At 46.9% G+C, this 12,729-nt stretch overlaps 1 protein-coding gene across 1 annotated transcript; it reads left to right on the plus strand.

Moving 5' to 3' along the window:
• Positions 1–10,651: 10,651 nt before the first annotated feature.
• On the plus strand, positions 10,652–12,726 carry sh2b1 (SH2B adaptor protein 1; the record flags this gene model as incomplete). The annotated part of the gene is made up of 2 exons (XM_087782758.1): positions 10,652–10,791; positions 11,276–12,726. A coding segment is annotated over exon 2 (1,257 nt), but the record flags the coding sequence as incomplete, so codon positions are not given.
• Between the last annotated feature and the right edge of the window lie 3 nt (positions 12,727–12,729).

The following is a 12,729-nucleotide window of genomic DNA, read 5'->3' on the forward strand; positions in this document are numbered from 1 at the left end:
CGCCTCGTCCTCCGAATCAAGGGGAGAAGGAGCCGCGGAGGAGGGAAGGCGAACAGCAGACCGACCGGCCACCTCGAATGGGCTAAAGCGTCCACGCCTAGTGGGGGGCAATCCGAAGCCCTGAGGGAGAACCAAAGAGGGCATTTGAAGTTCTCCTTGCTGGCGAAAGGGTCTGCAACCGGGTGACCGAATCGAGACCAGATCTCGCTTGCCACTGCCTCGGACAGACCCCATTCGTCCTGGACGGCCCCCCTCGACAGTCTGTCCGCTACTGCATTCAGCTCGCCCGGGACGTGCTGGGCTCTGAGCGAAAGCAGGTGACAGTCCGCCCACAGCCAAATCTTACTTGCCACACACAGAAGGGCTGGGGATCTGACTCCACCTTGGCGATTTACGTACGCCACGGCGGTGGAGCTGTCTGAAAATACTAGGACGTTGGACCGTGACAGTTGGGGAGAGAGGTGAAGCAGGACATTGTGAATCGCCTTCAGCTCTAGCCAGTTTATGTGTCTGAGCACCGGACTGCTCCAGACCCCACTGGCGTAGGCCTGACCCGAGGTGCCTCCCCAACCTGTCAGGGAAGCGTCTGTAAACACTTGAGTGTAACGAAGGACGCAACCCAATGGAACTCTCCGCCTGAGGTTGGCGTGAGTTCCAAAACTGGATGTCCTGCAAAACCCGAGCGGGAAGGCGCACTTTCCGACCTCTTTCCCGCTTGAGGTCTAGCTTGAGACGACCAAACCATCTCTGAAGCTCCCTCATGTGCAGCAAGCCCAGCCGAACAACCGTGTGGGCTGCCGCCATGAGCCCCAGGAGGGACATAACAGTGCCTGCTGTTGTCACGTGACACCGAGCTTCCAGCAACTGTGTTGTCAGTCGGAGAATGGGCTGGATACGCACGTCCGGGAGGCGCGCGTATCCTTCCTCCGAGTTCAACAGTACCCCCAGGTAAACTAACTGTTGAACTGGAGTCAGAGCGCTCTTGCTGAGGTTCACTGTGAACCCCAGGGTGGCAATATGGCTCAACACCTTCTGTGTGTGAGCGTAACTTTCTGCCTCTGACCTGGCAAGGATCAACCAGTCGTCCAGATAGGTCAAGATCCTTACCCCACTCACTCTCAATGGCTCCACTGCCGCTTCCACACTCTTGGTGAAGGTCCTGGGTGCCAGAGAGTAGCTGAACGGGAGTCGAGTGTATTGAAACACCCGACCCTCGAGGGCGAAACGCAAGTACTTTCGATGTCTCTTGACTATCGGTATGTGAAAGTACGCGTCGGTCGGGTCGATAGATGTCATCCAATCTCCTGGACTTACACCTGAAGCAGTTCTTGACCGTCAACATGCGAAACGGGCGGGTAGCTATGAACTTGTTCAAATACCTGAGGTCCAGAATGGGCCTCCAACCCCCGGTCTTCTTCGCCACGAGGAAGTACCGGGAGTAAAACCCTGTCATCATCTCGGCTGCAGGGACCAGTTCTACGACCTCCTTCTGCAGCAGAGTAGACACCTCGTTTCTCAACAGGATAATTTCTCCTGCTCCGCCATACGCGTCCAGAGAATCCCTGAAAACGCGGGGGTTGACGGGCAAAAGTAGCGCATAGCCCTGCCTGATTACTCACCCCAGCCAAGTGGGTCTTAGAAGTAAAACCAGGCGACTCCAAGCCGAATAATGTTCTGTCAGAACCGCAGCCCTGGCGAACCTTGGGTAGTCCTCCGGCCCGCCCCCCAAGGGCGGGCCATAGACGAAAGGGCATCACACAAGCCGCGTCTCTATCTCTTGAATCCACAGAGCATGTACTCGAGTTGGATTCACTAGAACCCCCACTCTCATACATAAACCGGCTCTGTGGGAGAAGCGCGCAAGTGCGCGTGAGACACCTCAGATGCGCGTCGTGCGTGTTCCCTTCCCCCCCCCCGGAAGTCTTCCCAACTCCCTGAGCACTTCTTAGTGTCACCGGAGCTGACAAAACCCGCGATGTGGAGGAATGTGCTGGAGAATTAACCCGGAGCTGAAGTGAGTTAGGTCGCGCGCGCGTCGGCACCGCATCACTCACCCGGTCCCGTACATTCTCAAGCTCCGCTGGCGGTCCAGACCTGCTCGTCACTCGTGAGATCCGACCGCCACGCACCTCTCCAGTTGATCGACCAGACGGGGCGGAAGTTCTTCGCCCTCGCCTGGTCTCAGGGCGGCGAGAAAACTCGCGCGTAAAAACACCAGGTTGCGGGGTTCAGGTTCCAGGTTTAAACCCTCCTTCGAACTGTGTTCTGAGAGGAAACTCTCGCCGTCTATGAACGGCGGAGCATGTTAGCTTAGCATTAGCGGCGAAAGTCTCTAATGACGCCTGTGAATACGTCACACTCACAGGCGGAGCCACATGCACACTACTAACATCTCTCAGAACGAACCACAGAAACGTCATACGTTCTCTTGTTTTATTCCCGACACATTCCCTTGAATGAATAGGGAGGGGGAGGAGCCCTCGGCCGTCGACTCTGCTGCGGCTGCTGGCTCCCCGGCTCGCGCTGCGGATCTTGGCGACGCTCACTCGTCGCACGCCGCCGCTGTTGCCGATGTTGTTGGTGCTGCTGGGGTGGCTGGTCTCTGGTGACGCTTCCCCCCAGCACCAGATGATGATGCCGACGAACGGGATCTCCGTCTCCGCGTATCCCCGTCGCGCATCGTCATCACGCCAAACGTGACGTCATCCATGACGTTTCTCCGCCAAACGTGACGTCATCCATGGCGCCGGGATTTCTTGACAACGCTCATCGGCGGTCAAACCCCGTCAGCGCATGTCAACACGGAAGTAAACACAGCTGATCAAGCCGGTCTCGTGGACATTTGCTTATCAGGCCGACGAACGGGATCTTCTCCGCGTATCCCCGTCGCGCCTCGTCATCACGCCCATGCAGGTGATGGCGGAGCTGCGCCGCCTCCTGCCGGGCCATTCCTCTCAATGGTGCGTCCGTTCCATGGCGTTTCTCCGCCAAACGTGACGTCATCCATGACGTTTCTCCGCCAACGTGACGTCATCCATGACGTTTCTCCGCCAAACGTGACGTCATCCATGGCGCCGGGATTTTTTTGACAACGCTCATCGGCGGTCAAACCCCGTCAGCGCATGTCAACACAGAAGTGAAGTAAACACAGCTGATCAAGCCGGTCTCGTGGACATTTGCTTATCTGGAAACAAAGCACATGGTTGAGTCTGCCCTTCATTCGTGTGGACAGACTCCGTTATTACAGTCTCGGCATGACCCGGACGAAGGGGTTTAAAACCTCCTCCGAACTGTGTTCTGAGAGGAAACTCTCGCCGTCTATGAACGGCGGAGCATGTTAGCTTAGCATTAGCGGCGAAAGTCTCTAATGACGCCTGTGAATACGTCACACTCACAGGCGGAGCCACATGCACACTAATACCTCTCAAGTGAACCCGTCGAGTGCGCTGCAGGAGGGCCATGAGACCTGCAAGAGATACTCACCTGATCGCTCTCGCATACCTCATGGTCGACTCCATGCAGCGAGCCAGTCGTCCTCCTCGTCGACATCTGTTCATGACCGATGGACGACTCAGCTCGACTCATCAGGGCCCAACACGTTGGAACGTGAGCTTGTCGAGTGCAGCTCACAGGACTGCCATGTTGTTTTCTTAAACAACACGGCAGTCCTGTGTTGATCATAATCATGATCTGAGGCGGCGTGGGTCGACAAGCCTCGAACGCTTCCCAACACTGTCAAAAGCCGTGGGAAGCGCTCGGAAGGCCACATAATCATCACGTGTGATTTGTGCCTCTAGGCAAAACGAAGCAGACATGTGTGTCTCCTCTTCAGGGAGTCTTCGTGCACACATGGTTCACTTCAATATTCATTCGCCATCATTACATTCCACTGTCAGGAGCTTTCTCGCTGAGTTGAAAAAGGAGGAAGTGCGGCGGGTGCTTCCCGCCTTTATAGGAAGGGACTGCCCCCTGCTGGGTGGCGAGTTCATTAAGCTTTCTCAGAGACGAGGCGGTGCCTCGGGGTAAACCCATAGCGAAGCCGTTGGAGGGCGGAGCACCAATGACGTAGAACTCCCGTGGCAAGTAGAAAGGTCTCAGACTCAGCGCCAAAAGTTCAATGTCAGGACAGCAGTGTTGATCCTTTAAAGTGACGTGCCTGGGAAGGCACCACTTCTCGTTGACGAACACTGCCAGTCCTCCGCCCTTTCTCTTCCCGCTCATCTCCGTCCGGTCCGCGCGTAATAAGCAGAATCCATCCAGCGCAGCAATCGCGTCCGTGTGGTTCTGGTTCAGCCACGTCTCCGTGAGCATCAACATGCTGCACCGTCGATATTCCGGGTCGAACCTGGTCGCCGCCGCGAGTTCGTCCATCTTGTTTGGCAGAGATCTCACGTTGCCCATGACGACGGACGGCAGCGCCGGTCGATAAGCTCTCCTCAGCTCCCGGCGTTTAACTCCGGCGCGGCTCCTCTTCATAATATCCCGGGGGATGATGGGTCGCTCCTCCGGCCGCACCGCGGAGAAACGCAGCGCCAGCAGCTGATCCCGACTGTAGACGATGGCCATTACGCGCGCAGGACGCCCGTTGCGCACCAGAAAAGGCGATGAAAAACTTTCCTTTTTCACTGAAAGTTTCCAATTTTTATAGAAAACTGTCCGCGAGTCTTAAAGAGACAGTATGATGAAAAGAAAAGTTTGAAAAGACAGAGGCAAACCTCGGAAAAAAGTAATAAACCCAAAAAACACTCGGAGCTGCTGTTAAAGTCGCCGTCCTGTCGGCGCAATCCTGATTGATCACTCACTCACTCACTGACTCACTGACTCACTCACTCACTCACTCACTCTCTGACTCACTCACTCACTCACTCACTCACTCACTCACTGACTCACTGACTCACTGACTCACTCACTCACTCACTCACTCACTCACTCTCTGACTCACTCACTCACTCACTGACTCTCTGACTCACTCACTGACTCTCTGACTCATGTACTGACTCACTCACTGACTCATGTAATACTCACTCACTGACTCACTGACTCATGTAATACTCACTCACTGACTCACTCACTCACTCGTGTAATACTCACTCACTGACTCACTTATTTGTGACTCCCATAACTAACTGACTCAAAAAGTCTAAACATGTAACTCACTGACTCATTCAAAGAGTCCAAATGTGTGACTCACTGACTCACTGACTCACTGACTCATTCAAAGAGTCTAAATGTGTGACTCACTGACTCACTGACTCACTAACTCATTCAAAGAGTCCAAATGTGTGACTCACTGACTCACTGACTCACTGACTCATTCAAAGAGTCCAAATGTGTGACTCACTGACTCACTGACTCACTGACTCATTCAAAGAGTCCAAATGTGTGACTCACTGACTCACTGACTCATTCAAAGAGTCCAAATGTGTGACTCACTGACTCACTGACCGGGTCATTACGTAACTCACTCACTGGACGAATGACTCGTCTCCACCTGAGGCGAAAGAATCCGGATCTTCCTGAATTTCGAGGTTTTTCGACGGCGATGTCGCAACGACCAAAGTTTCCGCCGTCATTGATGCTAACGACAGGTGCCAGTAACTCACATTGAACTTCCTGTCCGGCCGCATTTCAGCGCCGGCGCCGACCCAGTCCGACTGGTTCTGAGTCGGCAGATCCGTCTAATCTCCTCGAACCATCGGAGGATTTGTTGTTTATCCTCAGATGTGACCAGGTAACCAGGTAACCAGGTAACTGAAGGTTACATGGCATCAAAAAACACTCAAATCTGAGCCCGCACATGAACGCAGGTCCGCGGGCCCTTCGCGGTCCACGCTGACAACGACATCACGCTGACCGTGAGACTCTTTCAAAGCTCTAACAAGACTGACACCAGATCTGTGATCACAACAAACACGTTCAAACCTCCGAATACAGGTCGCAGTGAAACCGCCCGTGAAGGAAAAGGTTTCGGGGTCAAGGGTCGGCGAACACGGCGGGGTCTCGAGTCGACACAAATGTGAGCGCGGCCGACGGTCGGGAGACGAAGGTCGCGGCGCAGACGACAACATCAACACGAGACTGACCTGAGACCAGCAGAGACTGACCTGAGACCAGCAGAGACTGACCTGAGACCAGCAGAGACTGACCTGAGACCAGCAGAGACTGACCTGAGACCAGCAGGGACTGACCTGAGACCAGCAGAGACTGACCTGAGACCAGCAGAGACTGACCTGAGACCAGCAGAGACTGACCTGAGACCAGCAGAGACTGACCTGAGACCAGCAGGGACTGACCTGAGACCAGCAGAGACTGACCTGAGACCAGCAGAGACTGACCTGAGACCAGCAGAGACTGACCTGAGACCAGCAGGCCGAGCAGCAGCAGCGAAGCAGCCATTCTTTGACGAGCGAGAGAGAGTTGAGAGAGGCTGTGGCGCAGGTGAGACTGACTCAGGTGAGGCAGGAACATGGCTTTATGGCCCGGACACACCCCCGAGAGCGCCGAACAAAGATCGGAACCATCTGCGCCTATGGAAGCTGTCACTCTGGATTAGATTGATAGATTAGTTCGTCGTCTTGTGAGGAATGTCACTATAATCCAACAATTTTCAACTATAATCAAACAATTTTCAACTATAATCAAACAATTTTCAACTATAATCAAACAATTTTCAACTATAATCCAACAATTTTCAACTATAATCCAACAATTTTCAACTATAATCAAACAATTTTCAACTATAATCCAACAATTTTCAACTATAATCCAACAATTTTCATCTATAATCAAACAATTTTCAACTATAATCAAACAATTATCAACTATAATCAAACTATTTTCAACTATAATCCAACAATTTTCAACTATAATCAACAATTTTCAACTATAATCAACAATTTTCAACTATAATCAAACAATTTTCAACTATAATCCAACAATTTTCAACTATAATCCAACAATTTTCAACTATAATCAAACAATTTTCAACTATAATCAAACAATTTTCAACTATAATCCAACAATTTTCAACTATAATCAAACAATTTTCAACTATAATCAAACAATTATCAACTATAATCAAACTATTTTCAACTATAATCCAACAATTTTCAACTATAATCAACAATTTTCAACTATAATCAACAATTTTCAACTATAATCAAACAATTTTCAACTATAATCCAACAATTTTCAACTATAATCCAACAATTTTCAACTATAATCAACAATTTTCAACTATAATCAAACAATTTTCAACTATAATCCAACAATTTTCAACTATAATCAAACAATTTCAACTATAATCCAACAATTTTCAACTATAATCAAACAATTTTCAACTATAATCAACAATTTTCAACTATAATCAAACAATTTTCAACTAGAATCAAACATTTTCAACTATAATCCAACAATTTTCAACTATAATCCAACAATTTTCAACTATAATCCAACAATTTTCAACTATAATCAAACAATTTTCAACTATAATCCAACAATTTTCAACTATAATCAAACAATTTTCAACTATAATCAACAATTTTCAACTATAATCAAACAATTTTCAACTATAATCAAACAATTTTCAACTATAATCAAACAATTTTCAACTATAATCCAACAATTTTCAACTATAATCAACAATTTTTAACTATAATCCAACAATTTTCAACTATAATCCAACAATTTTCAACTAGAATCAAACAATTTCAACTATAATCAAACAATTTTCAACTATAATCAAACAATTTCAACTATAATCCAACAATTTTCAACTATAATCCAACAATTTTCAACTAAAATCCAACAATTTTCAACTAGAATCAAACAATTTTCAACTATAATCCAACAATTTTCAACTAGAATCAAACAATTTCAACTATAATCAAACAATTTTCAACTATAATCAAACAATTTTCAACTATAATCAAACAATTTTCAACTATAATCCAACAATTTTCAACTATAATCAAACAATTTTCAACTATAATCAACAATTTCTAACTATAATCCAACAATTTTCAACTATAATCCAACAATTTTCAACTAGAATCAAACAATTTCAACTATAATCCAACAATTTTCAACTATAATCAAACAATTTTCAACTATAATCCAACAATTTTCAACTATAATCAAACAATTTTCAACTATAATCAAACAATTTTCAACTATAATCTATCAATTTTCAACTATAATCCAACAATTTTCAACTATAATCAAACAATTTCCAACTATAGTCAAACAATTTTCAACTATAATCAACAATTTTCAACTATAATCCAACAATTTTCAACTATAATCCAACAATTTTCAACTATAATCCAACAATTTTCAACTATAATCAACAATTTTCAACTATAATCAAACAATTTTCAACTATAATCCAACAATTTTCAACTATAATCAAACAATTTTCAACTATAATCAACAATTTTCAACTATAATCAAACAATTTTCAACTATAATCAAACAATTTTCAACTATAATCAAACAATTTTCAACTATAATCAAACAATTTTCAACTATAATCCAACAATTTTCAACTATAATCAACAATTTTTAACTATAATCCAACAATTTTCAACTATAATCCAACAATTTTCAACTAGAATCAAACAATTTCAACTATAATCAAACAATTTTCAACTATAATCAAACAATTTCAACTATAATCAAACAATTTTCAACTATAATCCAACAATTTTCAACTATAATCCAACAATTTTCAACTAGAATCAAACAATTTTCAACTATAATCCAACAATTTTCAACTAGAATCAAACAATTTCAACTATAATCAAACAATTTTCAACTATAATCAAACAATTTTCAACTATAATCAAACAATTTTCAACTATAATCCAACAATTTTCAACTAGAATCAAACAATTTCAACTATAATCCAACAATTTTCAACTATAATCAAACAATTTTCAACTATAATCCAACAATTTTCAACTATAATCAAACAATTTTCAACTATAATCAAACAATTTTCAACTATAATCTATCAATTTTCAACTATAATCCAACAATTTTCAACTATAATCAAACAATTTTCAACTATAATCAATCAATTTTCAACTATAATCAAACAATTTTCAACTATAATCCAACAATTTTCAACTATAATCAAACAATTTTCAACTATAATCCAACAATTTCCAACTATAGTCAAACAATTTTCAACTATAATCAACAATTTTCAACTATAATCCAACAAGTTTCAACTATAATCCAACAATTTTCAACTATAATCCAACAATTTTCAACTATAATCAACAATTTTCAACTATAATCAAACAATTTTCAACTATAATCCAACAATTTTCAACTATAATCAAACAATTTTCAACTATAATCAACAATTTTCAACTATAATCAAACAATTTTCAACTATAATCAAACAATTTTCAACTATAATCAAACAATTTTCAACTATAATCAAACAATTTTCAACTATAATCCAACAATTTTCAACTATAATCAACAATTTTTAACTATAATCCAACAATTTTCAACTATAATCCAACAATTTTCAACTAGAATCAAACAATTTCAACTATAATCAAACAATTTTCAACTATAATCAAACAATTTCAACTATAATCAAACAATTTTCAACTATAATCCAACAATTTTCAACTATAATCCAACAATTTTCAACTAGAATCCAACAATTTTCAACTATAATCCAACAATTTTCAACTAGAATCAAACAATTTCAACTATAATCAAACAATTTTCAACTATAATCCAACAATTTTCAACTATAATCAAACAATTTTCAACTATAATCCAACAATTTTCAACTATAATCAAACAATTTTCAACTATAATCCAACAATTTTCAACTATAATCCAACAATTTTCAACTAGAATCAAACAATTTCAACTATAATCAAACAATTTTCAACTATAATCAAACAATTTTCAACTATAATCAAACAATTTTCAACTATAATCCAACAATTTTCAACTATAATCCAACAATTTTCAACTATAATCCAACAATTTTCAACTATAATCCAACAATTTTCAACTAGAATCAAACATTTTCAACTATAATCCAACAATTTTCAACTAGGCAGGGCACATACTGGACCAACAACCTGAATCTCTTCCTCAACAGGTTTGACAAAAGTCTCAGACCCTCCTCTTCATACACCTCTGACTTCACCTGCTGAGGGAGGACCACCTGGACCAGGTGTTCTATCATGGATTGAGCAGGTGTGAGAAGAGTCACCTCAGATGATAGAAACCATCAGACCCTGAACACCCAGGGTCATCCAGAGGGTGACAACTCACCTGTACCTGGGTCACCTGAACAATAGACTGGACACTGACAACATTAATAACAAATGAGGACATGTTTGTGACACGACATATAATATCCTAATATTCTGGTGGTTGAAGATGCATTAAAAACATCTTAATAAAGGATAATAACAATAGTTTTTACAGGTTATGTGTTGATATAAAGTCCGGGATCAACATCTTGAGGACATTTTTTTCAATCGACCTCTAAATGTTCAGTAAAGTTCTTCATTCTTCAGTGGAAGAAGCAACTTTTCAAACGTTCCATGTTGCTCCTCACACACGAGCTCTCGCGCCAGATCTCGCGAGATCTCCCCTCGGGCAGGACGCTCCATTGCTCCATGATTATTAAGCAACAACAACACGAACCTTCAACCATCATGTTCGGCCCGGAGCTCGCTCCACGGGGACGACGAGTCTGAGCCACTGGCCCCGGTGGAGGTCGCGGGAGGGAAGGCCGGAGAAATGCAGGTGGAAAGAGAACAAAAACAGAGAACGTTGTGGTTCCAAGATGACTGGTTTATTAATAGCTCGTTATTTAGCTCGCCAGGCTAAGCTAACCGTTAGCTCGCACAAGCAGCCTCTGCTGACGTCAGAGCATCAAAGCCGTCCAGGTTGACGAGACGTTCCTGAGGCGGTGGTGCGAGGAAGGTTCTCACCGGGCGGCTACACGCGGGGGTCTGCGGGGGAAGACGCCCCGAGAGGGAGCGAGTCCCGTCGGATGTTGTTAGCCTGCTAGCTTGAGTTAGCATCGCTGCAATCTGAGCATTTTTCCCTCAGTCCCGGTGATAACGACACAGTCACGTGATGACGCGACGATAATAACCGTGCAGCTGATATTAACGACCGGATAATAAATGTTTCAATTACAAGTGTTAGTGTCACCAGGAGAAGGTTGATGAACTTGAACGACAGAACGATTTGTGTGGAATAAAACCTGAAGTTGTGTTTCCAGGCTCGTCTGGACGAGTGACGGACGCTGACGTCTGGATCGCTCTGGTCCGTCACAAGAATGTAGGCAGAAGCCCCGGGTCTGACCTCCACCTCACCATGGGCACCTAACCCGGGAGGGGTCGCATCGTCGCTCATCTGACCCACATGTGCCACTTGTCGAGGGTCAGCTGATCGTCTCGGATCCCTTCGTACACGATGAACGGCTCCCTGCTGACCCCCCCGAGCCCGCGGGCCGCTAGCTCCTCCCCCTTACCTCCGTCTCCCTCCCCGTCACCCTCTCCACCCTCGCCCTCTCTGCTGCCCGTCTCCCCTCGCCCGCCGCCGCTGCCGCCGCTGGTGAGCCCCCCACCTCAGACCCACGCCTCCTCGCTGTCCGACACGCCCACGCCCTCGCCCTCCCCTTGCTTGAGCTGGACCGAGTTCTGCGAGCTCCACGCCCGGGTCGCCGCCGGGGAATTCGCCCGCCACTTCCGGGCGTTCCTCCTGGAGAACCCCCACTACTCCCCGGACTCGGCCGCGGCCTTCTGCCGCCGCTTCACGGACCGCTTTGTCCGCCACTTCCAAAGCGAGCTGGACGGGGCGCTCCCGCTGACCTCAGGTCGGGAGGACATGGCGAGCTGGGCTCCCCAGTCCGACGCCACCTCCCTCGAAGAGGAGGCCGTCTCCCCGCTGTCCGGCGGCCTCGCCCTCCCGCCCGCCGGCGCCGCCTCATCTAAAACGGTACAGAATCGGCTGGCGATGGAGAGCCGGGTCAGCGGCGACCGGCTGGCGGACACGTACGCTCACGGTCAAGTCCTGCCGCCGTCCTCGTCCTCGTCCTGCTGCTCCTCGGTGGGCGGGAACAACGGGCGACGGGACGAGAGGACGGCGACGACGGCGCCGGGGAACGGGGAGGCGGCGACGGAGGAGGAGGACGGCTGGCTCCGGGGCGCCATGACGGGGGAGGACGTGGACGTGGAGGAGGGCGAGGAGTCGGCGGAGGCGGGCGAACCCTCCCTCTCGCCCCTGGCCACGCCCTCTGGCGTGAAAGGAGCCGGCACGCCCAACTCCAAGAACAAACTGAAGAAGCGTTTCTCGCTGCGCAGCGTTGGGCGGAGTGTGCGCGGCAGCATGCGCGGGATCCTGCACTGGCGCAGCTCCTCCAGCGACTCCACGCAGAGCCCGCTGCCCTCCAGCTACAGCTACACCATGGGGGTCCAGGACGCCCCCAAGAGGATCTCTGGGACGCAGCCCCCCACGCCCACCTCCTCCATGCCCGTGTCCCTGTCCATGCCGCTCTCCCTCCCGCACTCGTCCTCCTCCTCGCTGCCGCCCTCCTCCTCCAGCAGCGCCACCTCGCTGTCCGTGTCCGACCGCGACCGGCGGCGGAGCAACGGCGAGGGCGGCGAGAAGGAGAAGTGGAGCCAGCGGCTGGAGAAGCTAAGACTCACGCGCTCGCCGCCGCCCACGCTCACG

Source organism: Callionymus lyra, unplaced genomic scaffold (assembly GCF_982586985.1).
Source record: "Callionymus lyra unplaced genomic scaffold, fCalLyr1.hap1.1 HAP1_SCAFFOLD_716, whole genome shotgun sequence".
Lineage (NCBI taxonomy): Eukaryota > Metazoa > Chordata > Actinopteri > Syngnathiformes > Callionymidae > Callionymus > Callionymus lyra.